Source organism: Stenella coeruleoalba (assembly GCF_951394435.1).
Source record: "Stenella coeruleoalba genome assembly, chromosome: 14".
In the NCBI taxonomy this organism is placed as follows: domain Eukaryota; kingdom Metazoa; phylum Chordata; class Mammalia; order Artiodactyla; family Delphinidae; genus Stenella; species Stenella coeruleoalba.
In genome coordinates this window covers 72,069,358-72,093,856 of record NC_137160.1, presented here as the reverse complement: position 1 = coordinate 72,093,856, position 24,499 = coordinate 72,069,358, and the positions used below count along the sequence as shown (strand labels likewise).

Here is a 24,499-nt window from a genome sequence, read left to right as displayed (position 1 = left end):
GCTCTCCTGTAAGGAGCTATACCCCTCGAGAGGGCAGGGCTGGGTTTTAGGCTCCCCTCCTAGAAACCCAGAAAGCAGCCCCCTGCACGAAGGGTCTTTGCCTCCCCACCCTTCTCAGAGGCCCCAGTCTCCTCCTCTGTGACATGGGGTCACGCACCTGTCACTTAAGCTGTCGTGAGGGTGAAAAGCTGATGAACCCCAGCGCCCAGCCCTTTGCAAGTGCTCACAAAGGGGCAGGACTTCTTCTCTGCAGCCTGAGGCTGGTTGGCCCACCTCACCCCACACCGAGTGCCGGGATCCCATCTGTACCTTCTCGATGACCCGATCCCCCCCAAAGCGCACGACGAACTCGGCAGGGGAAGCCACGGTAAAGTCTCTGTGCAGGTCCGGCTTCTTCTGTTCTCGGCCTCTTCTCGCCAGGTGGAGTCCGGACATGCTGGGCCTGCCAGGGAACAGGACTGACCCGTGAGCAAGCAGGTCTGGGATGCCCGGGGAGGGGGTCGGGCACCCGGCAGCTATGAAATGCACATCCACAGAGAAGCCAAAGCCCACCAGACCCCAGCTGCGTTGCAGTCCCTCTCCGGGGAGCCTGAAACACTTTACTAGGAGACTCGAGAGGTCAGATCACAAATGAAGTAGGAACGACCCCCTGACCTGCTCCAAGCTGCACGATCACATTTTTCATCTTAGAGTCATTCTTACTTTATATGCCCATAATTTAGGAGCTCAAATAATACAAAAAAGCTTAGAACAGGGGTACAAGTTTATGATCGGGGAAGTTCCCACATTCTAATACTTTACACTTGTTCAACAGTTTGTATCTTTCATGTGCTTTTCTGTACGTGTATATCAAATTTTTTGAAAAAACTGAAAACAAAAAAATGTATAACAAATAGAGGGTCCTTGCCCCATCCCCCTCTAGAACCCCACCCCAGAGGAAATCACGTTTGACTCTTTCTGGCGTTTACACATCTCCACGGTTCTGAACAATGTGTGTACATTATCTCGTGAGTCATCCATTTAAGACACCATCCATCTATGAACTTCTTATCTTGACAGATGTGGAATTAGTGCTCTTAAGCAGCCATCCCATCTGCTCCCCTTTCCCCAACCTCTCAATACAGGTATACTGCAATTTGGTAAATTCAGTATTTGGTGTTTTATGAGTCTGGGATCATTATTCACAGGTGAGGGGCTGTGGTATACCAGATGTTCCTTTTTTTTTTTTCCTGTAGTGATTTTTTTTCTTTGGCTTGGTTTTCCTTGCATCTGTTGCTAATTCATCTCACTCCTCAGCCTCTTAGTACACATAAGATAATTGATCAGTTCCATTGTTTTCCATGGACCACATCATTCCTGAAGGCCTCGACTCTCCTTTCATCCAGACGCTGTTCTCTAAACCCCTAGGCAACCATCAACTGGGACTTCCCTTCACTGGCATCCTTAGGATTCCCTTTGCATTTCCTTGGGGTTTGATCCTGAATGAGGGACCACATGGCTCCCTCTTTCTTGATGGACTCCCATGTTTTCCTGGGGTATATCTGCCAGTAGTTTCATCCAGTTAAAAAGATGGTACAATAGCAGGACACATGACAATAATGCCCCCAACATGCCTGTCTTAGCCTGGCTGCATAGGGTTCCCTTGCCACTATCACCTCGGAGACTCCTTTTGGCTCTCTCGGATCCCTTTTTTCTGTCCTCCGTGTCTTGCTCCTCTTTGCTTTACTCTCTTGTTTCAATGGAAGACATCCTTCAGTAGCTTTCTAAGAAAAGGTGTTCAGGGGAGTAAACGTTTTGTGGCCTTGCATGTTCTAAAACTGTCTTCCTCTGCCATCACATTGGACCCGATCATTTGGCTGTGCATGGAATTCTAAGAGGGAAAACCTTCTCCTTTAGAATTTTGGAAGCCTTATGTCACTGTTGTTGTGGCTTCCAAGAATGCTAGAACCAAAGCCATGATGATCCTTGATCCTTTTGTAGGTGACCTGTTTTTTCATAACCAGAAGGTTATAGGATCTTCTCTTTGCCCCAGTATTCTACAATTTTAGGGGATGATTTTAGTGATGCGCTGAGGTGTGTGCCTACTTCCATCAGTAAGGCTGGGAAGCTGTCAGGCTCCTTCAATCTAGAAACTGAGGTCTGGGAATTTATCTTCAAATATGTCCTTGGTGGGCTTCCCTGGTGGCGCAGTGGTTGAGACTCTGCCTGCCAATGCAGACGACACGGGTTCGTGCCCCGGTCCGGGAAGATCCCACATGCCGCAGAGCGGCTAAGCCCATGAGCCATGGCCGCTGAGGCTGCGCATCCGGAGCCTGTGCTCCGCAACGGGAGAGGCCACAACAGTGAGAAGCCCGCATACCGGAAAAAAAAAAGAAAAATGTCCATGGTGACTTCCCTGCCTCTTTTTTCTCCATTCTCTCCTATTACCTGGATGTTGAAATTCCTGGACTGCCCACTAGTTTATGTATTTTTCCCCTCTCCTATTTTCTCTCTCTTTTCTTCTACCTTCTGGGCGATTCCCTCAGCCTTATCTCCTAACTGTTCAGTGGAGTCTTTAACATCTAAGAGCTTGGTTTTGGTCTGTCAATATCCCCTTTTCTATACATCCTGTTCCTATGTGTATAATATCCTCCCTGCCCCCGATGAGGGTATTTATGATAGCTTCTCCAAGTTCTCTTCTCCTGATGTGGTTTCTGTGTCTCCCACGTTTCCTGTGTCCCCTTTGTTGGTATGTTTGGGGCCTGCCTTCCATCTCAGAAACTGCACCCAAATGTTTCATAAGCTGTGGTTGCTTCCTCATGACCAAGAGCAGTAACTAGAGGGCTGATGAGAAGTACTGAGCATGTGCTGGGGTCACTAGACCCTGACCTCAATGCAGGGTGATCTGGGAGGACTGTGTGTTGGGGAACCCCAAGTATTTTTAGAGTCATCCTCCCTGGCTGGTCCAATTCCCCCAGTAAGGAAAAGTTTTGGGGTCTTCTGCCTGGAGGATAAAGGTTGGCCAGGAGCCTAGGGACCAGGGGGAAGTGGGAGAAGTGTTGGGACAGGTCTGGGGGGCAGGGCAGCTTTCAGGATTCAGCACGCACACAGCACCCATCCTCCGGTTTGGGCTCCATAGTGCCCATCGGTCTCCAGCCCAAAGACCCTCTGCCTTTCCCTCTCCAGAGATCAAACCGCCTGCCTGCTACTGGGGTGGAAGTGGGAAGCTCCCAGCCACCTGGAGCAGATGAGGGGTCTGGGATTCTTTCACCCAATCCTTCTCATGTAGATGCTCCCAGACGCGGAGGCACCCAATGTTGCCAATCCCTGCGCCTTCTGGGGTACAGGTTCTCAGCTTCCCTCACTGCTGCCTTACGGCTCAGCCACCTTGGTTCTGCTCAGCCAGTGGCTGCTTGTTCTTCTGCTTTTCTGGCTTCCAAAATGTTGCTGCTAACTTCCCCTCCTGTTCTTCCAGGACCTGATGGGTTTCCAGCTCTTTAAGAAAATCTCTGTTGGGCTTCCCTGGTGGCGCAGTGGTTGGGAGTCCACCTGCCGATGCAGGGGACACGGGTTCATGCCCCAGTCCGGGAAGATCCCACATGCCGCAGAGCGGCTGGGCCCATGAGCCATGGTCGCTGAGCCTGTGCTCCGCCACGGAAGAGGCCGCGACAGTGAGAGGCCCGCGTATGGAAAAAAAAAAAAAAAAAAAAAGAAAATCTCTGCTGTCATTTGGTGGGGTTTTCACAGGTGCAGAATCAGGCATTCAGCCCACTCTCTCAACCCGGAAATGGGCTATTCAAGCAGGGAGATAGCCACCTGCCAAGCCACCTGCCAGGCATTAAGTTAGAGGTTCGCCACCCAGGGGTGCATCCAGCAACTGTGTCACCAGGCATTTTGGGAGGCTGGGGCTGAGTGGGTTTGGGGGCCAAAAGTTTTGGTGAAGAACTGATAGACCCGGGACTTCCCTGGTGGTCCAGTGGCTAAGACTCTGTGCTCCCAATGCAGGGGGCCTGGGTTCGATCCCTAGTCAGGGAACTAGATCCCACATGCTGCAACTAGGAGTTCGCATCCTGCAACAAAAGATCCCACACGCAGCAACGAAGATCCCACGTGCCGCAACTAAGACCCGGTGCAGCCAAATAAATAAATAAATATTTGAAAAAAAAAAAAGAACTGATAGACCCTAAGGAACACTGCCAGCACGTCACCGGGAAAAGCAAAGCTGGAAGCCAATAAGCCACTTTGGGGAGAGAAAGCCCAGTTTACAGATGGGCAAACTGAGGTCCCATCAGGCAAAGGGAATCACCCAGCAAGTCAGCGGGACTGGGGCTCTTTCCATCACACCAGGAAATGTTGGGTGTGGGCATTTTCTGTTGTATAAAGTCTATCCATGCAGGACAGTTCCCCGTGGGAAAAGCCTCTACAAACCTGCAGTCTGTCCCCCTCACCCCTGCCCCAACCCAAGCCCTGCCTATCAGAAACGAAAAAACGGACTTGTTGGCCAGGAAACAAAACCAGAAATGAATGACAGAAACCGATAATGATGCTATGCCACCACAGGATTTGTATTTTCAATTAAGACTGTCTCCGTTCAACAAGGCTTATGCATGTTGTCCAAAAGAACAAACAAATGAACAAATGATTTCCGGCCCCTGAACTGGCCTTCCTGCCTCCCACAAACTGCAAGCAGCTTTTCTTCTAAAACCTCCTAGGACTGAACTGCTGAAATGAAACAGGACTTAGCAAAGGACTCTGAAGGTCAATATGATCTTACAAATATGAACAGTGCTTTCATCATAATTACATTCCATTAACCAACAAGCAGTTCAGTTTGTTTCTAAGAACTTTCCTTCTTTCTTTTTTTTTTTTTTTTGCGGTACGCGGGCCTCTCACTGTTGTGGTCTCTCCCGCTGCGGAGCACAGGCTCCAGACGCACAGGCTCAGTGGCATGTGGGATCTTCCCGGACCGGGGCACGAACCCGTGTCCCCTGCAACGGCAGGCGGACTCTCAACCACTGCGCCACCAGGGAAGCCCAAAAACTTTACTTTCTTTATTTCTTTAGAAAACAGGCATTCGGCCTGAGGGCCATCGTTTGCAGACCCCTGATCTAGGGAAACAGATACCAAAATGTTAACAGCAGCTTTCTCAAAGTGGTTGAATTATGGGTGGTTTCTGTTTTCTCCTCTTTGCCTATCTTTGTTAAATCTTCTGCCACGATATATTATTTTCAGTCAGAAGAAAAAGCTATTAACTTTGTAATAGGGACGCTGAAAGCCATGGTCATTTTGGTATCCATTCGGTAAGGCACTCAGTATCTTCCACTGTAAAATGAGGATAATAACATGTACCTCATTGGATTGCGAGGATTAAATAAGCTCATGTCAATACATAGAAAGTAAAAGATGGCATCTGGCACACGGTAAACTCTATATTATTTCAATGCAGTGATTCCAGGAGGATCAGGGGCTACTGATCTCCCAATCTAACCAAGAACGGCATCAGGCCACTCCTCTGCCCATGGCCTCCTCCCCAACCATCCACCCTCCCCACTCTGTCCATGGTCTTCCCCAACTGGCTGGCTTGATCCTGTGGCTTCAGAAAGTCTGAGACATCCCACTTTTATACACAGAACATTAAAACTCAGCAATCTGACCTAAAGAGCAACAAAGAAAAACTCAACCATTAGACAAACACCATTCTGTGGCCTGGGAAAAACCATTCACGGCGCCATTTTGACTTCAAAACTGGTGACACAGCCCCTCCACCAGAAGGGTCCCAAACCCATCCCAGCAAAGCACACGGGTGAACGCACAATGCTGGTGTGGCTTTGCTTCGGTGGGGCCAGCCTGAGGCTAGTGGTTATTTTTATCTGTTTTTGATGAAGTTGGAGGCCAATCAACATTGGCTCTGGGGGACTGACCTTTGGCTGGTATTCGTTCCAAGGCAAGTGTGGAGGCTGAAATATTCCACGGTGACTTTGGAAGTGGCTTCAGGTGCGGTCAACTACACAACAGAGCTGTCAGCCAAACACCCAACACCATGAGCTGCCCAGGCGTGAGACCAGGCAGGACTGCACTGGGAAGGAAGGAATAAACATCCTCAAATGTCACCATATATTGGGCACAGGGGGGCTCCTCCCTGAATCCCCACAGCCTTATGCAGGGGAGACCATCATCTCCTGCTCACGATGAAGAAACGGAGGCTCAGAGAGGCCCACTGACCTCAAGTCACACAGCTGGCAAGTGGCAGAGCTGGGCTTCCAATCCAATTCTATCTGACCCCTGGGATCTAATTTCAAGGCACAAAGCTATCTGAGATAAATGGAAGTAACTCTATGGTCTGGACTTTCAAAAACAAGCACTTAACATTTGAGAGACAATATGGTAATCCGGGGTTCTCAACTGGGTGCAACTTTGCTCCCTTGGGGACGCACAGCACTGTCTGCAGCCATTTTTGGTCATCACAGAGTGGAGTGTACTCCTGGCATGTAGTGGATAAAAAGCCTGGATGCCACTCAACACCCTGCAGAGCCCAGGACAGCCCTCAACAAAGAATTACAGGGCCCCAAATGTGAACAGTGCCACAAGTGAGAAAGCCCAGTAGACTAGAACCGTCCTCCCAGGCTTTGAATCCAAAATCTACTACTTATGACCTGTGTAATCTTGGGAAAGTTGCTTCAATATTCTGTGCCTTGCCTCCCTGATAGGATGTAAATATTTATAATATGAATAGGATCTGCCGCCTAGAGCGTGTGTCCAGGGTTCACCACTGGGCCCAGCCTGCAGGAAAGAGCTTTAGCTGAGGTGCCTCTCTGCATGGGAGCCAGTATAAAAGCCCCAGTGTGAGGCCACCAGGCTAAGGCTCTGGCATTAACCAGCTCTTAAATCCCTTACCCTACCATTTCTTTCATAAAACAGGGATGGTCACTGCTCTGAGCTGATGCCCTGATGGAAGTAAAGGCCTTACTATCATCACCCAGCAAGTAAGCAAGAAAGGACATTGCATAGCCCAGGAAAGGTCGATAGCTTTGAACTCATCTTTGGACCCCCAGATAAGTGGACGCTTGGAAATTTCGCAGGCCAACTGCCCCCTCGGTGCCTCCAGAGATGGCCACTTTGGCTGGGCCAGGGGTCAGCAAACTAGGGCCCAAGGGCCAAATAATCCAGTCTGTCACCTGCTTCTGTACCTCCCACAAACTAATAAAGGTTTTTACATTTTTGAATGGTTGAAAAAGAAGCATACCTTGTGACACGTGCAAATTATATGAAATTCAACTTTCAGTGTCTGTAAATCATGACTGGAATACACTCAGGCCCATTCAATTACACATTGCCTGTGGGAGCTGGGGCAGTAAAAGGCAGGGCTGAGTAGCTGTGACAGAGACCATACTGTCACAATGCCGAAAAGATTGATTATTTGGCCCTTTATGAAAAGTTTGCAGGGCCCCCCTGGTTGCGCAGTGGTTGAGAGTCCACCTGCCGATGCAGGGGACGCGGGTTCGTGCCCTGGTCCGGGAAGATCCCACATGCCGCTGAGCGGCTGGGCCCGTGAGCCATGGGCGCTGGGCCTGCGCGTCTGGAGCCTGTGCTCCGCAACGGGAGAGGCTACAACAGTGAGAGGCCCACGTACCGCAAAAAAAAAAAAAAAAAACTTTTCAGACTTTGGTTTTTCAAAAGCCCCTCAGGAAATTCTAATGTGCATGACATAGGAGTGAGACTACCCACAGATCAACAACCAACATTTCAACATGGGCAGCGGGCCTCGGTCCTGAGCAGGATTCCCTCGGCAGTGACATCATAACGGGATATTGTGGGGCTCACTGAAGACCAGACTCTTCTGCCTTCCGGTCCTCAACTTTATTTCATCCCAACAGAGACTCAAGTCTCTTCTTGAGATGTCCTCCAACCACTCCGACCCACATTCACTTCTCTGTTCTCTGAACTCTGGCCCTGTTTGCACACCAAGGAATGCTGGCCAGCACTTGGGACCTTGCCTGCCTATTATTTCTGGTTCCTTAGTAGATGGTCCAGGCCTCCAGGACAGGATCCCAAATGCGTCTTAACTGCATAGGCCTCTTTTGCAACAGAATTCTGTCATCACTGTTATCAGTTGTGCAAATGTTTGTGCTGACTTAGGACCGCACCCACGGCCCTGAGTGCTAGGCATAAGAACCCCTGGAAAGGCCAATTAGAATCAGCCCCATTGATAGAGGAGGAAACCGGGGTTCAAAGGGTTGACGGCACTTTTCAAGGCTACAGAGCTCAGCGGCAGAGTGCAGCTGTCTATCTTCATCTTTTTAGCGACTTTAAGCTAAGAGAGGAGCCATACAGTGACCCAATAAAGCATCTTCCTATTATTATATATACAGTGGTCACATGGTCTGAACTTGCCGGGACAATTCCAATTTCGTGCAAGTTCATTCTTTTGGATTACAGTGGTTTGTGTCGGGGCTTCCCTGGTGGCGCAGCAGTTAAGAATCCGCCTACCCATGCAGGGGACATGGGTTCAAGCCCGGCCCAGGAAGACCCCACATGCCGCAGAGCAACTAAGCCCGCGAGCCACAACTACTGAGCCCACGCACCACAACTACTGAAGCCCATGCATCTAGAGACTGTTCTCTGCAACAGAAGAGAAGCCACCGCAATGAGAAGCCCACGCACCACAACGAAGAGTAGCCTCCCCTCACCGCAACTAGAGAAAGCCCGCATGCGACAACAAAGACCCAATGCAGCCAAAAATAAATAAATAAAAATAAATTTTAAAAAATAAAAATAAAAAATAAAGTGGTTTGTGAAAGCTATTCTTTTGGATTAAAGTGTACAATTAAGTGTGATTCAAGAGTTATAGGTTAAACTTTTTGTGCTAATAGTTTTATAGATCAGAAAAAAGGTATCCTTTGTAGACCACGTGGCCTGCTTTCGTTCCTGTAAGACTTGAGGGTTTTGGCCAGATGGGTTAGATCAAGGCTCCAAATGTGGAAGGAATGTGACTACCATGCTCCACAAAAAACTCAGCGCACAAGAATGACTCTGATTCAAATCTGGGACCCCTATCCTTCTGTGGGCCCTTTGCTCAGACATGCTCTGAGCACTCCAAGGAGGGTGCCCCTGAAGGCTCTGTTAGTCTCCTCTGCGGAAAAACCAAAAAAACTGGAGGGTCAGCCTCCCTCCTGGTGGGCTGGCCACACATCTGGATCTCTTGCCCTCTCTGAACCCTGCATCCGAGAAACTAAACAACCACTGAGGCCCTTCTGGCTCTAAGAGGCTTCACTTCCCTGGCACGCTCACCAGCCACAGTAACTAGTTACCAGTCGAGTCCTTTAGTCTTCTGACTAGTCCAACATTAGGAAGGGCTTATATTTGGAAAGAGTCTATTCAAGCACATTATGCATTAAAACCTGGCTGCCCATGAAGAGCCCTTTGGGCAAGAGCCTGAGCGGAATCCCCGTTGCGCTATCACCAGCACTGACATCCTCAGTTTCCTCATCTGTAAAATGGAGACGACAGCACCCACTGAGTGTCCCATGGTGCTGTTGTAAACTTGGCATGAGATCACACGTACAAAGTGTTCAGCCTGGCATCCTGAAAGCACCCCATGAAGGGTAGCAGTTAATTACTGTTGCTCCCATGGGCCTTGAATTTGAATTACTAAGAAAACACCTGCTTCCCCCATTAGATCAAGAGTTCCTAGGGACTTCCCTGGTGGTCCAGTGGTTAAGACTCCATGCTCCCAAAGCAGGGGGCCCAGGTTCGATCCCTGGTCGGGGAACTAAGATCCCACATGCCACAACTAGAGAGGCCCGCGCGCTGCAAAAACGAGCCCAAAAGCCACAAAAAAGAGCCCACAAGCTGCAACAAAGACCCAGCGCAGCCAAAATAAATAAATTTAAAAAAAAAGAAAAAGAAAAAAGAGTTCCTAAAAGGCAGAAGTCATGTTTCCCAAACAGTTTTGTGTCCCTTCCTGGTTCCAGATGCAGGCCTTACACTCAGGAGATAGTCAGGTAATGTTTATGGACCAGATGGATACATCCTGGGAAAAGAACAAAGGATAGGGAGAGGCTTAGCTACAAGGCTGTTCTTCACTGTGTTAGTTATAATAACAAAAAGGGAGAAAGAGCCCAAATATCCACTCTCTGTAGGAGACTGTTTATAAATTTTAAAGTGTATCCATTTAAAGGAACACTATGGACCCCTAGAATGCACCATGCGGAACAAGCGTCGGCAAATGATTTCTGTAAAGGACCAGACAGTAAATACTTCAGGTGTTGGAGTCCATTCAGTCTCTATTCCACTACTAAATACTGCCCTTGAAGCACAAAAGCAGTCATAGACGATACATAACGTGGCTATGTTTCAGTAAAACCTTATTTGTAGACATTGAAATCTGAACTTCATGTAATTTTCACATCTCACTAAATAGTAGCCTTCTTGTGAATTTTTTCAACTGTCCTTTTTCTTTTTTTTTTTTTTTTTTTCCGCCATGCCGCGCTGCTTGCAGGATCTTAGTTCCCTGACCAGAAATTGAACCCAGGCCGCCACAGTGAAAGCATGCTAACTGCTGGACCGCCAGGGAATTCCCTGATATTTTTTTTCAACCATTTAAAAGTTAAAAACTGGGACTTCCCTGGTGGCGCAGTGGTTAAGAATCCACCCGCCAATGCAGCGGACACGGGTTCAATCCCTAGTCCGGGAAGATCCCCCATGCCGTGGAGCAGCTAAGCCCCTGCGCCCAACTACCGAGCCTGCGTTCTAGAGTCCGCGAGCCACAACTACTGAGCCTGCGCGCCTAGAGCCCGTGCTCCGCAACAAAGATAAGCCGCCGCAATGCGAAGCCCGTGCACCACAATGAAGAGTAGCTCCACTCGCAGCAACTAGAGAGAAAAACCTGCGCGAAGCAACAAAGACCCAGCACAGCCAAAAAACATATAAATAAGTAAGTAAGTAAGTTACAAACTATTCTTTGCTCGCAGGCCACACAAAAACAGGCTGTGGGCCACAGTGAGCTGAGTCCACTGGTAGACTACTTAATGCCCAGTGAAAGAGCAAGTTACAATATAGGGTTCTGTATGATTCGAGTTCATAAATTAAAGCACACCTGCACCAAAAATAAAAAAAGGCTGAAAGACTATAGAGCAGCTGTTAATAAAGATCAAATGGAGGGAAGGTGTATGGGTGAGTTTGTTCTTCCTTTTTGCTTATCTATAATTTTCTGAATTTTCAACAACAAACACATTTAGCATCACTTTGGTAACCTTAAAAAATGCAATAAAATGAAGACAAAAAAAAAAAGAAATGAAATGAAGCAGGTGGTGCTAAGAAGGGCTCAGGCACAGAAATGCCTACACTTAAACTGCTCAGAAAATAACCGTAAGTGGGATGCCTGCCCAAGGGTACGTGGATTCGCCCCGGGCTTCACGATCACCAGGCTTCAAAACGACCTGCCATCAGGCAACCATCACCTTTATCGAGGCTAAGGGGAGGAGGAGGGGGAAAGCGTGGGCCCAGCCAGCCAGCCAACCTTGAGGCACCTGTGCGCTCCCGAGAGCCCTTCTCCAATCAACATCTCTGCCAAATCTGGCAACCACCTGCACCGTCAAGACCAGCTAGAGTTTGTGAGGCAGGCTCCATCTCCCCAGCTGCCAAACTGAAGCCGGCCTTTCTTCGGCTGGGGGCGGGAAGTGGGGGGTGGGAGGGACCCTGCAGGAGTTTATAAAAAGATAACTTGCTGTACACCTGAAACTAACACAACATTGTAAGTCAATTATCCCCCAATAAAATTTCTTTTAAAAAAAGATAACAACGGTCATCAAAGTTGAAGTCTTACTTACTTTACTTTGCGATCGGGGAAACAGACCTTGCCCTTGGCGGGACTCATGTTGACCCTCCCGCCGCCCACCAGGCTCCTGCTCGGATACACAGCATGCACCCCCTACCCCTGTGAGGCAGACCCCTGTCCCGGGGCCCAGCCAGGTAGCGACAGGGAGGCGGAAGCGCGGTCGTAGAGCGCCTCGGGCCGGGCGGCGCACCACCCTGCAGAAGCCCAACTCGGCGCGGATCTTCCTCCATCCCGAAAGGCGTCCTGACCTCCTGTGTCCGGGGCAGACGCGCCCGCCCAGGCCCCGCCCCGACCAAGCGGACCCCGCCTCCCTAGAGGTCCCGCCCCCTGACCGAGCCCCGCCTCCTGTCCCGGGACAGGACACGGACCCCGCCATCTCCCACACCGGGTCCCGCCTCCCCCCCACCCCGCCCCGGACCAGCCAGTAGCGCAGCCTCCGCTGACCTTGGGCGCCGGGAGAGTGTGGCCCGAGACTTTAAGAAACCTCTTGGCTCCCCAGCTCCCCGGACTGGAGTAGAACAATTCCAGGATGGCATCCCCCCCTACAGACTGGCAGCTGGGAAAAACTTGCAAGCAATTCACATGCTGGAATACGCACACAATAGGGAAGTAGTGGAAAATATGGGTTATTTAAAATGTGAGTCAGACGTCACCACGGTGCCTGGTAAAAGCCCCCGCAGTCAACTTTTGGCTTCCAATTTCCGGTTTTTGCTTATTCTTTCACCTATACTTCCAGGGACGTGTCTGCTCCATGCCTCCCCTCCCCTCAGTGAGCTTCTACAACACACTTGGAACCACCTGGGTCCCCAGCTAAAATAAGGGCCTCCAAGACAGGAAAGACGCAGATGCCCTGTGACCCTAAGTAAGTTTCCTTCTGATAAGGTATTTACCTCTTCTGATAAGGTATTTGCCTCTGTCTCATTTAATCGTGGCAGCAATCCTACTGTTTTATTTCCGTAATACAGATAAGGAAAGAAGACGCAGAGATGTCTATCGCCCAAGGTGCCACAGCTGGCGACTTGAACCCAGGCAATCTGATTCCAGTTAGAATGAGTGAATGAATGAACTTGGCTTCTCCAAGTAGTTATAATAAATAAAAAAGACCCGACACACTGCCTAGCAAGCATTGCAATAGTAGTAAATGTAGCTTATGTGGATAGCAAACCCGAAAAATTAGAAATAAAATAAATGCAAAGGAATTCTCTTCTAAAGGCACAGCTAGGGCCACACGTCCAGGGGGCGCCATCCAGGCGGCCACAAAGTGAACAGTAACCTTTCCCTGCAGTCGTGTAAGCAGCCTTGCCTGAGGGCACTGGTTAGCTGGTTAGCCCTCTAACTATACATTCAACAACATTTCAACAATAATTTTAAAATATATATATTCAATATCTTGTAATAATCTATAACGGAAAAAATATGGAAAAGAGTATATGTATATGTATAACTGAATCACTTTGCTGTACACCTGAAACTAACATAATATTGTAAATCAACTATACTTCAACAACAACAAAAAATTTTTTTCATAAATAAAATAGATGAACAAAATTCTTAGTTCTTCAGAGTTTCCAGAAGCTTCTTCATGGCTTTATCTTTTTTTTTTTTTTTTTTTGCGGTATGCAGGCCTCTCACTGTTGTGGCCTCTCCCGTTGCGGGGCACAGGCTCCGGACGCGCAGGCTCAGCGGCCATGGCTCACGGGCCCAGCCGCTCCGCGGCATGTGGGATCTTCCCGGACCGGGGCACGAACCCGTGTCCCCTGCATCGGCAGGTGGACTCTCAACCACGGCACCACCAGGGAAGCTCTTCATGGCTTTATCTTTAGTCCCTCCAAAAAAAAAAAAAAAACCTGCCGTAGGCTGATTTTTTTTTTTTTTTTAAGTTTCAAATAAAAACCCCAAAGTACTCATGACCCAAATGGCCCACACTTCCACGTAACCACCTCAAAACAGGAAAAACAATTAAAATCAGAAAACGAAGGTATTTCAAAACACCCTACCCTACCCCAAGTCAGTTAGGCTCTCCAGTTTACTCACGTTTTTCTAGATATTTACTCTCTATTGACAAACCCCAATACTCATTGACACTGGATATTTCAACTTCTCTGCTTTGCATTGTATCCTTCGATCAGAGAGCTTGACCTGCCTCTTCAGTCCATCTTCCTCTGTGGACACAGGTTGCTATACCTTAAAGGTGTATGCCCGGCGGGGCTTGGAAATAGCCGTGGCCACATATAAGAACTTTGGGAGATGCCCATTCAAATGATGGCAACTGAAGGATGGACTGGGAGTTTGGGATTAGTAGATGCAAACTATTATACATTGAATGGATAAACAACTAGGTCCTACTGTATAGCGCAGGAAACTATATTCAACATCCTGAGATAAACAACAATGAAAAAGAATGTATAAATATATGTATGAGTCACTCTGCTGTAGAGCAGAAATTAACACAACATTGTAAATCAAGTATACTTCAATTGAAAAAAAAAGCAAATGATGGCAACCGAGGCAGCCTCTGGGCTGTCCACTCCCAGCACTTCCGCTCTCCTGATCTCTGCACCCTTCTGAGGTAGACACTGATGTTATCCCCCTTCAAGAGAGGAGGAAATTGCAGCGGAGAGGGCATGGGACTGGTCTGAGATCTGAACCCAGACCTGTCTAACCCTCCACACAAAAGCAAAGACTATGAGAGCCACAAAGGACTTAGAGCATCCAGTCCAGCCATGGAGAGGGTAGGTGACAATCCCACGAATGCACAGCTGAAGGCTGCCTGATACACTGCCTCATCTCCTCACGCTTCCCATTTATAGAAAGAACAAGTTAGGAGGAGGGTGGAGGTGCTTCTTCTGGGGCCCAGGTTAGGCGGCAGCATCAACACTGGGAGTTTGAAGACCACTTTCTGATCTGCCTCTGCTGAGGGTCTGGGTCTGAATGGCTGAAGGGCCTGTGATATCTTGTTGGGAGGCCTCAGACAGACCCCTGCACCTCTCTGGGTTTCAGCTTCTTATCTAGGAAGTGAGATGACTGATTTGCTTTTTCCTCCCCGTAATTTTTATACTGGTTTATTATTAAACATTGTTAAAACTTCTTATAACAATGATATTTACAGCAGAAAGTTAGAAAATGCAGAAGAAAATTTAGATGACTCGTAAGTGTACCACATAATTAGACAATTATTACTATAGTTAGACAATGATTACTAACTATTTGGAGACATTCCTTACAGTCTCTCCAGCCACACACACACACACACACACACACACACACATTTATTAAGGATGAGTATTTTTGTGCTTATTATGCACCAGGGAATATTCTCAGCACATGACATACATGTGCCCACAATCCCTTACCAGAAATTCCCAGGGCCCAATGTATTTTAGAATTTGGAAATTTTTCTAGGAAGGTAAAGCCTTATGTGGCACGTTATGGTATTAGTATTTCACCAGCAGAAGGCATAAATATTCACACAAAATGGGACAAGACTATAAATAACGTTGCATCGAGGCAGGTTTTGCTAGTGAGTTCACTGCCAACTTATAAACTTAGGTTTCAGAACTTTAAATTTCAGGACTGCAATTGCGTGATCCTGAATGCGTCCCATCCCACTCGATCCACATATGCACCCCATAGGGTAGGATTATTAGGGTTACACGATAGTAAGAGGCGGCTTTGAACCTGGTGTCTTGGCCCAGGTCCATCGTGTACTAACCACTTTGCTGCTTGTTAAACATGTGGGATTGCCCTGTAACCTTCATTTCACAATATGTGAGCAACTATTTTGCTATTAACATCATGTAATGTTCTCATCAGCTCTGTTTTGAAAGGTTGCATGGGGGACTGTTTCCAAGTCCAAAGAAAGACCAAGTTCCAACTCCTGGTTTGAGATGAACCCAAAAGGAAAGAGACAGGAGGGAAGCCCTGAGCAGATGGCACAGTCACTGAATCTGTAATCAATCTATAATCGTAGCCAGCCCTTGTCCAGTCGGAAAATGGAAGCGAAGTGTGAGGTTGCCTAACTGTATTAAAGGGAGAAGAAACATTTGAAATTGGAGTTTAACCTCAGAACTAGCCTACAAATCACAAGATTTATACAAAAAGGATTTTATGAAAACAGAAATCCTACTGCTTCTAAAGAGGGACAACAAAACGCCTAGTCATCTGTTCATCCATCCATCCATCCACCAACCCATCCGTCCATCCACCCATCCATCCATTTATTCATTCATTCATTCATTCATCCCCAGACTCATTCACAAAGTGTCTTGCTTGCCCCAGAAATTCAGAATTCTGTCTTTGGCAGGTTTGGGTTGCTTGTTTCATTCACGCATTTGGTGAGTATTTCTTCAAAGTCTACCATGAACCCACACTAGGCTAGGCAGTGGAGAAAAGCGGAGACCCCAAAAATATGGCCCTGTTTTCATGGAGCTTGTGGTCCAATGCAGGAGACAGGTAACAACCAAGTAAACAAATAGAGAAACTAAAGACATGATCTCAAGGAGTGATTAAGTTTTCACGACACATCAGGGTGATCGATCAAGAAACTAGGGGCACGTGGGCAATACTGTAAAGGTGGGCCTTGACTCCCTGGAGATACTTCCACATGGGATTCTCGTGCCAGGTCATTAGAAACAGCGAACACGTGCGAGTCTCCTCCATCAGAGGCCCCGGACTCGGGGACTCAGCTAGGGCTGGAAATGTTCTAATGGAAATACCAGGATTTTGGGAAGCACCAGCAGAACCACCTGAGTTGCCCCTGGTACTAAAATTCAAAATTCTCAACTTTGAAAAGCACATGTATTGGGGGCAAAAGTGAGCTCACAGTGCCCTGTGAGCTTTCAGGAGTCTGGTCCAGCCTCCTCATGCTGCAGATGAGGCATTGGAGGCTCAGAGAGGGGAAGAGGCCTACCCAAGTCACACAGCACATTGGCCCTCCCTGTGCCCCATCACCCCACAATGCACCTTCATCTCTATGTTTCGGTGCCTCTGGTTTATAAAATCCAAGATCCTTCTACCCCTCCCCCAGTCCTTTGCTGGGACAAGGCAGGAAAAATGATTCACCTACAATGCTAAGTTTTATGCAATGAAGATACCAGGGCAGAAAATTCACTTCCTGTTTTGGCCCACAGCCATATGCAAAGATAGGCCCTCAGTTAAGTATCGTTTACCTTTATAAATTTGCCAGTCCAGAAAAGCTGTTTTTTTAAGAACAAACCAGCAAAGACTCCTCAAAATAGTAGTGGAAGACAGGGAGAAGAAACTTGGGAGTCTTCCCCCCGCCCTACCATTTTAATCTACCATTTATTAAGTGCTTTATTCTCTTGCTAAGCACCTTAGAAATATGAGTTGATTTTAATCTTCAGAACTTTCTTGGAATCCAAGACTCAGGAGAAAATAATAATGTAACATTTATTATTTTGGCAAGCCTATTTGCTTGATAAGTTCTTAATTAGCACCAGTAGGAAGAATTCACACAGTTGTTTCCTTTTTATCAATTAGGGCTGGGTCTGTGCCATACAAGACAACAGCCACCAGCCACGAGGCTATTTAAGTTTAAATTAATTAAAACTTAAATTTAAAATTCAGTTCTGGGAATTCCCTGGCAGTCCAGTGGTTAGGACTCTGCACTTTCATTGCTGAGGACGTGGGTTCGATCCCTGGTCAGGGAACTAAGATCCCACAAGCTATGCAGTGCAGCCAAAGACAAACAAACAAATACATAAATAAATAAAATTCAGCTCTTTAGCCACAGTAGCCGCATTTCAAGTGCTCAATAGTCACATATGATGAGTGGCTGCCATATTGAACAGCAGAGTTCTAGAACATTCCATTCTGGAACATCCCAAGGTGGCAGAGAGTTCTGTTGGACTGCTCTGTTCTGGCTTGAAAGTTGCCTCTTCCAAGAGCTCTTCCCTGACCTGACCACATCTTTCTAAAACATCCCCACAGGTGTTTCTTCTGTAGCCTGTTTCCTTCCTAGCGTTGAACATACTTGGAAACTATCTTATCAGTTTACCTGTTTATTTGTACATTTCCTATCTCCCTGCTAGGACTCTGCATCTTGTTTCCTGCTGGAGCCAGTGTGGGAAATGTATCTCACCAGTCCTCCTCCTTAGATGTCACTTAGCAACCCCTCACTGGACATCCACATCTAACATAATCGCTGATGCTTTTTCATTTGGGTGAATTGGTTTAATAAACTGTTTTTCCCTAATCCCTGCTGAAACCGTCATAATGAGGGAAAGAAGGGTCTGGAAGGAAGAGAATGTTGGAGATTACTGGAGAACACACTGTGACACAGTGGAATGAATCCTGCTGTCCAACAGATCTGGCCTCGAAACTTCGCTCTGCCACTTCCTAGCTGCGTGATCTTGGAAAAGGTACTTTGCCTCTTTTTTTTTAACCATTTTTAAAAATTGAAGTACAGTAGATTTACTGTGTTGTGTTAGTTTCAGGTGTGCAGCAAAGTGATTACACACACACACACACACACACACACACATATATATATTCTTTTTCAGATCCTTTTCCATTATAGGTTATTACAATATACTGAGTATCATTCCCTGTGCTATACAGTAGGTCCTTGCTGTTTATCTGTTTTATATATAGTAGTGTGTGTATGTTAATCTCAAACTCCTAATTTATTTCCCCCCCGCTATCCCTTTTGGTAGCCATAAGTTTGTTTTCTATGTCTGTGAGTCTGTTTCTCTTTTGTAAATAAGTTCATTTGTATCATTTTTTTAGATTCCACATGTAAGTGATATCATATGATATTTGTCTTTTTCTGTCTGACTTACTTCACTTAATATGATAATCTCTAGGTCCATCCATGTTGCTGCAAATGGCATTATTTCATTATTTTTTAAAGCTGGGTAGTATTTATTTCACCTCTCGGAGCCTCAGTTTTCTCATCTGCAGAATAGGGATCCACCACCAGCCTTGTACCATTGTTATAAAGGATAACTGGGTAATTTATATAAACTGTAGGTAGAAGAGGGGTAGGTAGAAGTGGGGAAGCTCTGGGTGAATTCGAGTGCTGGGTGAAGTGGGTGCTGGTGGGAAAGGAGCTGGGGAGGAATTTACTGCTTATTGAGCACCTACTGTATACAAAACTCTGTGCATACTTTATAAACATTATCCGATTTAATCCTTCAGAATTTTACAGATGAGGGACCTGGGCCAGGAGAGGCGATGTGCCACGCCCAAGGTCACACAGTGCGGGGTGGCAGAGCCAGGGTGGAACTCAACTCTGACGTCTGACTGTTCCTTTAACCCTTCCAGAAACTCAAAACAGTCTTCCCCTAAAGATCAGCATAGGGAATATTTGCATTTTTCTCTTTTCTCTATCTCCAATTTCCAGTAACCAGGGTTAAAAATGTTCCAGCAACCATGCTTACCGGGAACATGGTGCCTTTGTAAGAGCCCATGTCCTAGTCCAGGTGTTCCTCGTTTTAGCAGAGAGCGTGTAAGAGCTGCTTAAAAGGGCCAACAAGATTCCACTCCCAGGGCAGAAGAACAGACTGGAAGCACGAACAAACACTAGAACACAGCAGGGGTTCTTTCCGGCTGGCAAAGTCATGGTGGGTGGCTCTTTTGTACTCTCTGCTCTCCCATATTGTCCATGTTTTCTACCTGGAATTACCGTATTCCATTTGTAATTTGGGAGTGGGGGGTGGCAAAGTCTGATAACAAGAACAACAGAAATGAAGCCACTGACTACACTCCCGGGACAGTCCCACCTGTGATGGACCCGTAGGTATTTGTTTCCAACAATCAGTCTGATGGATGGTAATAGTATTTGAATTTCTGCCCCCTTTTTTTTTTTTTTTTTGGCCGTGCCGCATGGCTTGTGGGATCTTAGTTCCTTGACCAGGGATTGAACCCAGGCCCTCGGCAGTGAGAGTGCAGAGTCTTAACCACTGGACAGCCAGGGAATTCCCTTGAATTTCTGCTTTTAAGGCATCACTGGGGGAAGGCATGTTTTACAGTTGTTAATTACCTATTGGATGAATGAACAAATGAACGAACAAGTAAATGAATGTCTCATCAGGAGTCAGGGGAAACTGTCCCTCCCTTTGGGTTCCCATCATTGCTTTGGCTCTTGCCAACCTGAGCTCATTCTGCTTAAATTATAACTAGTTGTTGCATACAAGGTCATCCTCCCCAACCAGACCGCGATCTTCTAGAAAGCCAGTTTCCTGGCCTGGGACCCTGTACACGCAGTAGATGCTCAATAAATGACTTTGATAGGAGGGAGGGAAGGAAGCAGGGAGGCTCATGTCTTCTGCTCGGCACATAGCTACCCTCAAAGCATTGGCATGAGCGGGGAGCTGGGCTGAGCAGGGAAGGGTGTGGACCCCACCCTAACTCTGCGCCTCCTGGTTACGAGGACAGAGGGTACGTTACCTTATAGTGGGGACAGGGGTCTCAGTCTCGCCTGCGGTCTGAGCAGCCTCCAGGGACAGGGTCCCCAGGCTGGCGCGGCTGCCCTTCCGGGAAGATTCTCTGAACAAGCCAGTGCCAGAGTCCTCATCGGAAGAGTTGTCGTCAAAAGAGCCCAGGATGAAGTTGGTCATCAGTTGCTTCTTGATGTGCGCCCGCTTCCTGTCTTCTTTGGAGAGGGTTCTGGCTCGCTGGCCCTGGGGTCTGGCTAGCACGGACGGGCCACTGGTATTTGGGGTCTCCAGGCCTTCGTTCTCTGTCCTGTTAGCTTGGCGTGTTGGGAAGGGGTCATCGGAGGAAAGGGGGTTTCCTTGGGGATTCTGCAGCAGGGGTGGCTGGGAGTTTCTTTGCTGGCAGGTGTCTTTGGGACCTTTGTGGGAGGCTGGCTCAGCCTGGTCAGGGGTCTCTGGCAGAGAGCTGCTGCTGCAATTTTCCTGCAGTGGCTCCCTGGAGCTGTCTGAGGCTGGAAGAGGCTCCTGACTTGCGATGAAGCTCACCTTCAATTTACTCTTGGTGACTTCCTTGGAGTCCGTCATTTTCCCCCAGCTTTTTAACCAGGAAAAGATCAGGCAGGACAAAATCAGATAAGATAGAAAAAGAAGCAGGATCATTCACAAAATCTGTAAGGGAATAAGAGAGACGTTTTAGGATTTATGTAATCGTGTTATCCAGCTCTTAAAGGAGGTGGTGGTGAGAGCCAGTTAAGGTTCTGTGTATTCGGCTGAGAGAGCTGGAGAGGAAAAGCACTAGACAGGGAGCAGAGAAGGGGTGCTCCTCCCGGCTTACATGCTCTGTGGTCTGCAGCATGTTTCTTTTTTTTAAGATTTTTTTTTTTTGATGTGGACCATTTTCAAAGTCTTTATTGAATTTGTTACTATATTGCTTCCGTTTCATGTTTTGGTTTTATGGCCACGAGGCATGTGGGACCTCAGCTCCCCAACCAGGGATCAAACCTGCACCCCCTTCATTGGAAGGCAAAGTCTTAACCACTGGACTGCCAGGGAAGTCCCTGGGACACGTTTCTTAACCTCTCTGGATCTCAGTTTCCCACCTCTAAATAAACTAACACACACTCACCATAAATCATAAACATGCATGTGAGAGAGAACTAAATGAGATCAGGTACATTAAAAGACTCTGAAAAAAAAATGAAAAAAAAAAAAAAAAAAAAAAAAAGACTCTGTTAGAGCATCATGAATCATAGTATCCCCAGAGCGGAAACAATCTAAGTGCCCAATAACTGATGAATGGATAGACAAGATGGGGTCTATCCATACAGTGGAATATTGTTCAGCCACAAAAAGGAATGAACCACTGGTACATGCTACCACATGGCTGAATTTGAAAACACCATGCTAAGTGAAAGAAGCCAGTCCCAAAAGACCACATCTTGTACGATTCCATGTATTTAGATAACATGCCCAGATTAGGCAAATTCATAGAGATGGAAAGATCGGTGGTTGCCTGGGGCTAATGGGATGGGGGTGAAAGCTAAAGGGTACAAGGTTTCTGTTTGGAGTGATGAAAATGTTCCAAAACTGATTGTGGTGACGGTTGTACAACTCTTTGAATAGACTAAAAACCATTGAATTTTTCGCTTTACATGAGTCAAACAGTATATGAGTTATATCTCAACAAAGCTTATCTTAAAAAAAGACTTCATTATATTCCAATTTGTAGGTGAAAAGGATTGTTGGCTTCTATGATCATCATCTTCATCACTACCAGGATCATCAGTGTCACTGTATTATTATCACAATCATCATCACGGCCTTGGAAAGAGGAATGGGCACCTTGTCGCATTTTCTTTGTAGTGCTAGTACACCTGATGCAGGTACGCTCATAGCTAGAAAGAAAGTTCAGCAAGACCAAGGAGGGTCTGTTCTGTTCCAGGGTCTAGAACAGCACCTGGTAGAGAGTGAGAGCTTAACAATGGACAAAAATTCATTTTGTTGAATACATGAATTCAGATATTCCGACTTCTAACCCATGCCTCTGACCACCACACTAACTCTACCCTATTAATGAACAGATAATTATTATTTGCAGGAAATAGTTTAAAAAGCAAACAAATGAAAACGCAACCTGAACGTATTGAGATTTCTGACCCAATTTTGCCATAATTATCCAGTAGAAGCATTAAAAAAGCGGGACCAGGGCTTCCCTGGTGGCACAGTGGTTAAGAATCTGCCTGCCAATGCAGGGGACATGGGTTCGAGCTCTGGTCTGGGAAGATCCCACATGCCGCAACTAAGCCCGTGCACCACAACTACTGAGCCTGCGCGCCACAACTACTGAAGCCCACGCGCTCTAGAGCCTGTGCTCCGCAACAAGAGAAGCCACCGCAATGAGAAGGCTGCACACCGCAACGAAGAGTAGCCCCCACTCACCACAACTAGAGAAAGCCCGCGCGCAGCAACAAAGACCCAACGCAGCCAAAACTAAATAAATTTTTTAAAAAAAGGAGGACCACAAAACTCAAGCTTATCACTTTAGTATCTAAAAGGCATTTTCTTTTTATTTATTTATTTATCTATTTATTTAGTTGCACCGGTCTTACGGCAGGTGGGCTCCTTAGTTGTGGCATGCAAACTCGTAGTTCCAGCATGCGAACTCTTAGTTGAGGCATGCACGTGGGATCTAGTTCCCTGACCAGGGATCGAACCCAGGCCCCCTGTATTGGGAACACAGAGTCTTAACCACTGTGCCACCAGGGAAGTCCTGCATTTTCTTTTTAAATTTCAATACAACACTCTTAAGGGAAGTGGAAAAGTTCTCAAGATTTCCCAGAACTACATGGTCCAAGTACTTCTTGCACAGTTTGGGCAACAGAATTTGCTGAAATGTTGTCAGGGGTATTTTCTAGGTAATACACAGGGTCAGGAGATTTTTTCTTTTAAGATCATCAAGTTTCCTTTTAAAAAAAAGTCAATCAAGGGGTTTGTTCAATATCAGTGAACAAACCACATTAATAGAACAAAGGGTCAGGAGATTTTTTTCTTTTGAGATCAAGTTTCCTTTTAAAAAAAAGTTAGTCGAGGGGTTGTTCAATATCAATGAACAAACCATATTAATAGAACAAAGGGAAAAAACACATGATCCTCTCAAAGAACACAGAAAAAGCATTTGACAAAAATCCAACATGCTTGGGAATTCCCTGATGGACCAGTGGCTAGGAATCTGCGGTTTCACAGCCAAGGGCCCAGGTTCAATCCCTGGTTGGGGAACTAAGATCCCACAAGCTGCACAGCACAGCCAAAAAAAAAAAAAAAAATCCAACATCCATTAATAACAACATTCAGAAAAGTAGGAATAGGAAAGAACTTCAAAAGAATAAGGCACATTAATGAAGAAAAACCACAGAAAATATATACTCAATGTTGAAAGATGGGAAGCTTTCCCCTAAGATCTGGAACAAGACAAGGACGCCCACTTTCACCACTGCTATTCAACATCATACTGAAAGTCCTAGTCAGAGCAATTAAACAAGAAAAAGAAATAAAACGCATCCAAATTGAAAAGACATAAAATCATTTCTATTCACAGGTGACATGATTCTTTATATAGAAAATCCTAAAGGAACACCAAAAAACACTAATAGAGGTAATAAATTAAGTAGTTGGTGGCTACAAGATCAATATGCAAAAATCAGTTGTTTCTATACACCAACAATGAACAATCTGAAAAGGAAATTAAGCAAATAACTCCATTTATAATCACATCCAGAAGAATAAAATATCTAGGAATAAATTTAATCAAGAAGGTGAAAGACCTATAGACTGAAAACTATGAAACATTGCTGAAAGAAATTAAAGAAGACCTAAATAAATGGCAAGACATCCCATCCTCATGGATTGGAAGACTTACTATTGCTAGGATGGCCACGCTACCCAAAGCAATCTACAGATTCATATGGAACTGCAAGGGGCCCCAAATAGCCAAAGCAATGTTAAAAAAGCAAAACAAATTAGAGGACTCACACTTTCCAATTTCAAAATTTACTACAAAACTATAGTCAGTGTGGTATTAGAATAAAGACAGACATATAGGGGCTTCCCTGGTGCGCAGTGGTTGAGAGTCCGCCTGCTGATGCAGGGGACACAGGTTCGTGCCCCGGTCCGGGAAGATCCCACATGCCGTGAGCCATGGCCTCTGGGCCTGCGCGTCCGGAGCCTGTGCTCCGCAACGGGAGAGGCCACAACAGTGAGAGGCCTGCATACCGCAAAAAAAAAAAAAGGA

General features: G+C 46.5%; 1 protein-coding gene across 2 annotated transcripts in view; it reads right to left on the bottom strand.

Annotated features, from left to right (window-relative positions):
• ACACB (acetyl-CoA carboxylase beta) overlaps positions 1-24,499 on the bottom strand; it is a 138,505-nt gene that overhangs the window by 75,807 nt on the left and 38,199 nt on the right. The window contains exons 2-3 of one of the 2 annotated variants that reach the window (XM_079942307.1): positions 20,225-20,880; positions 310-442 (exon numbers count right to left, since the gene is read on the bottom strand). In XM_079942307.1, coding sequence (XP_079798433.1) covers positions 310-442; positions 20,225-20,871 — 780 coding nt within the window. In that variant the 5' untranslated portion in view covers positions 20,872-20,880. Of the gene's footprint in view, positions 1-309; positions 443-11,807; positions 12,036-20,224; positions 20,881-24,499 lie in introns of those variants that run through there. The other variant, XM_079942306.1, reaches the window with a different exon arrangement.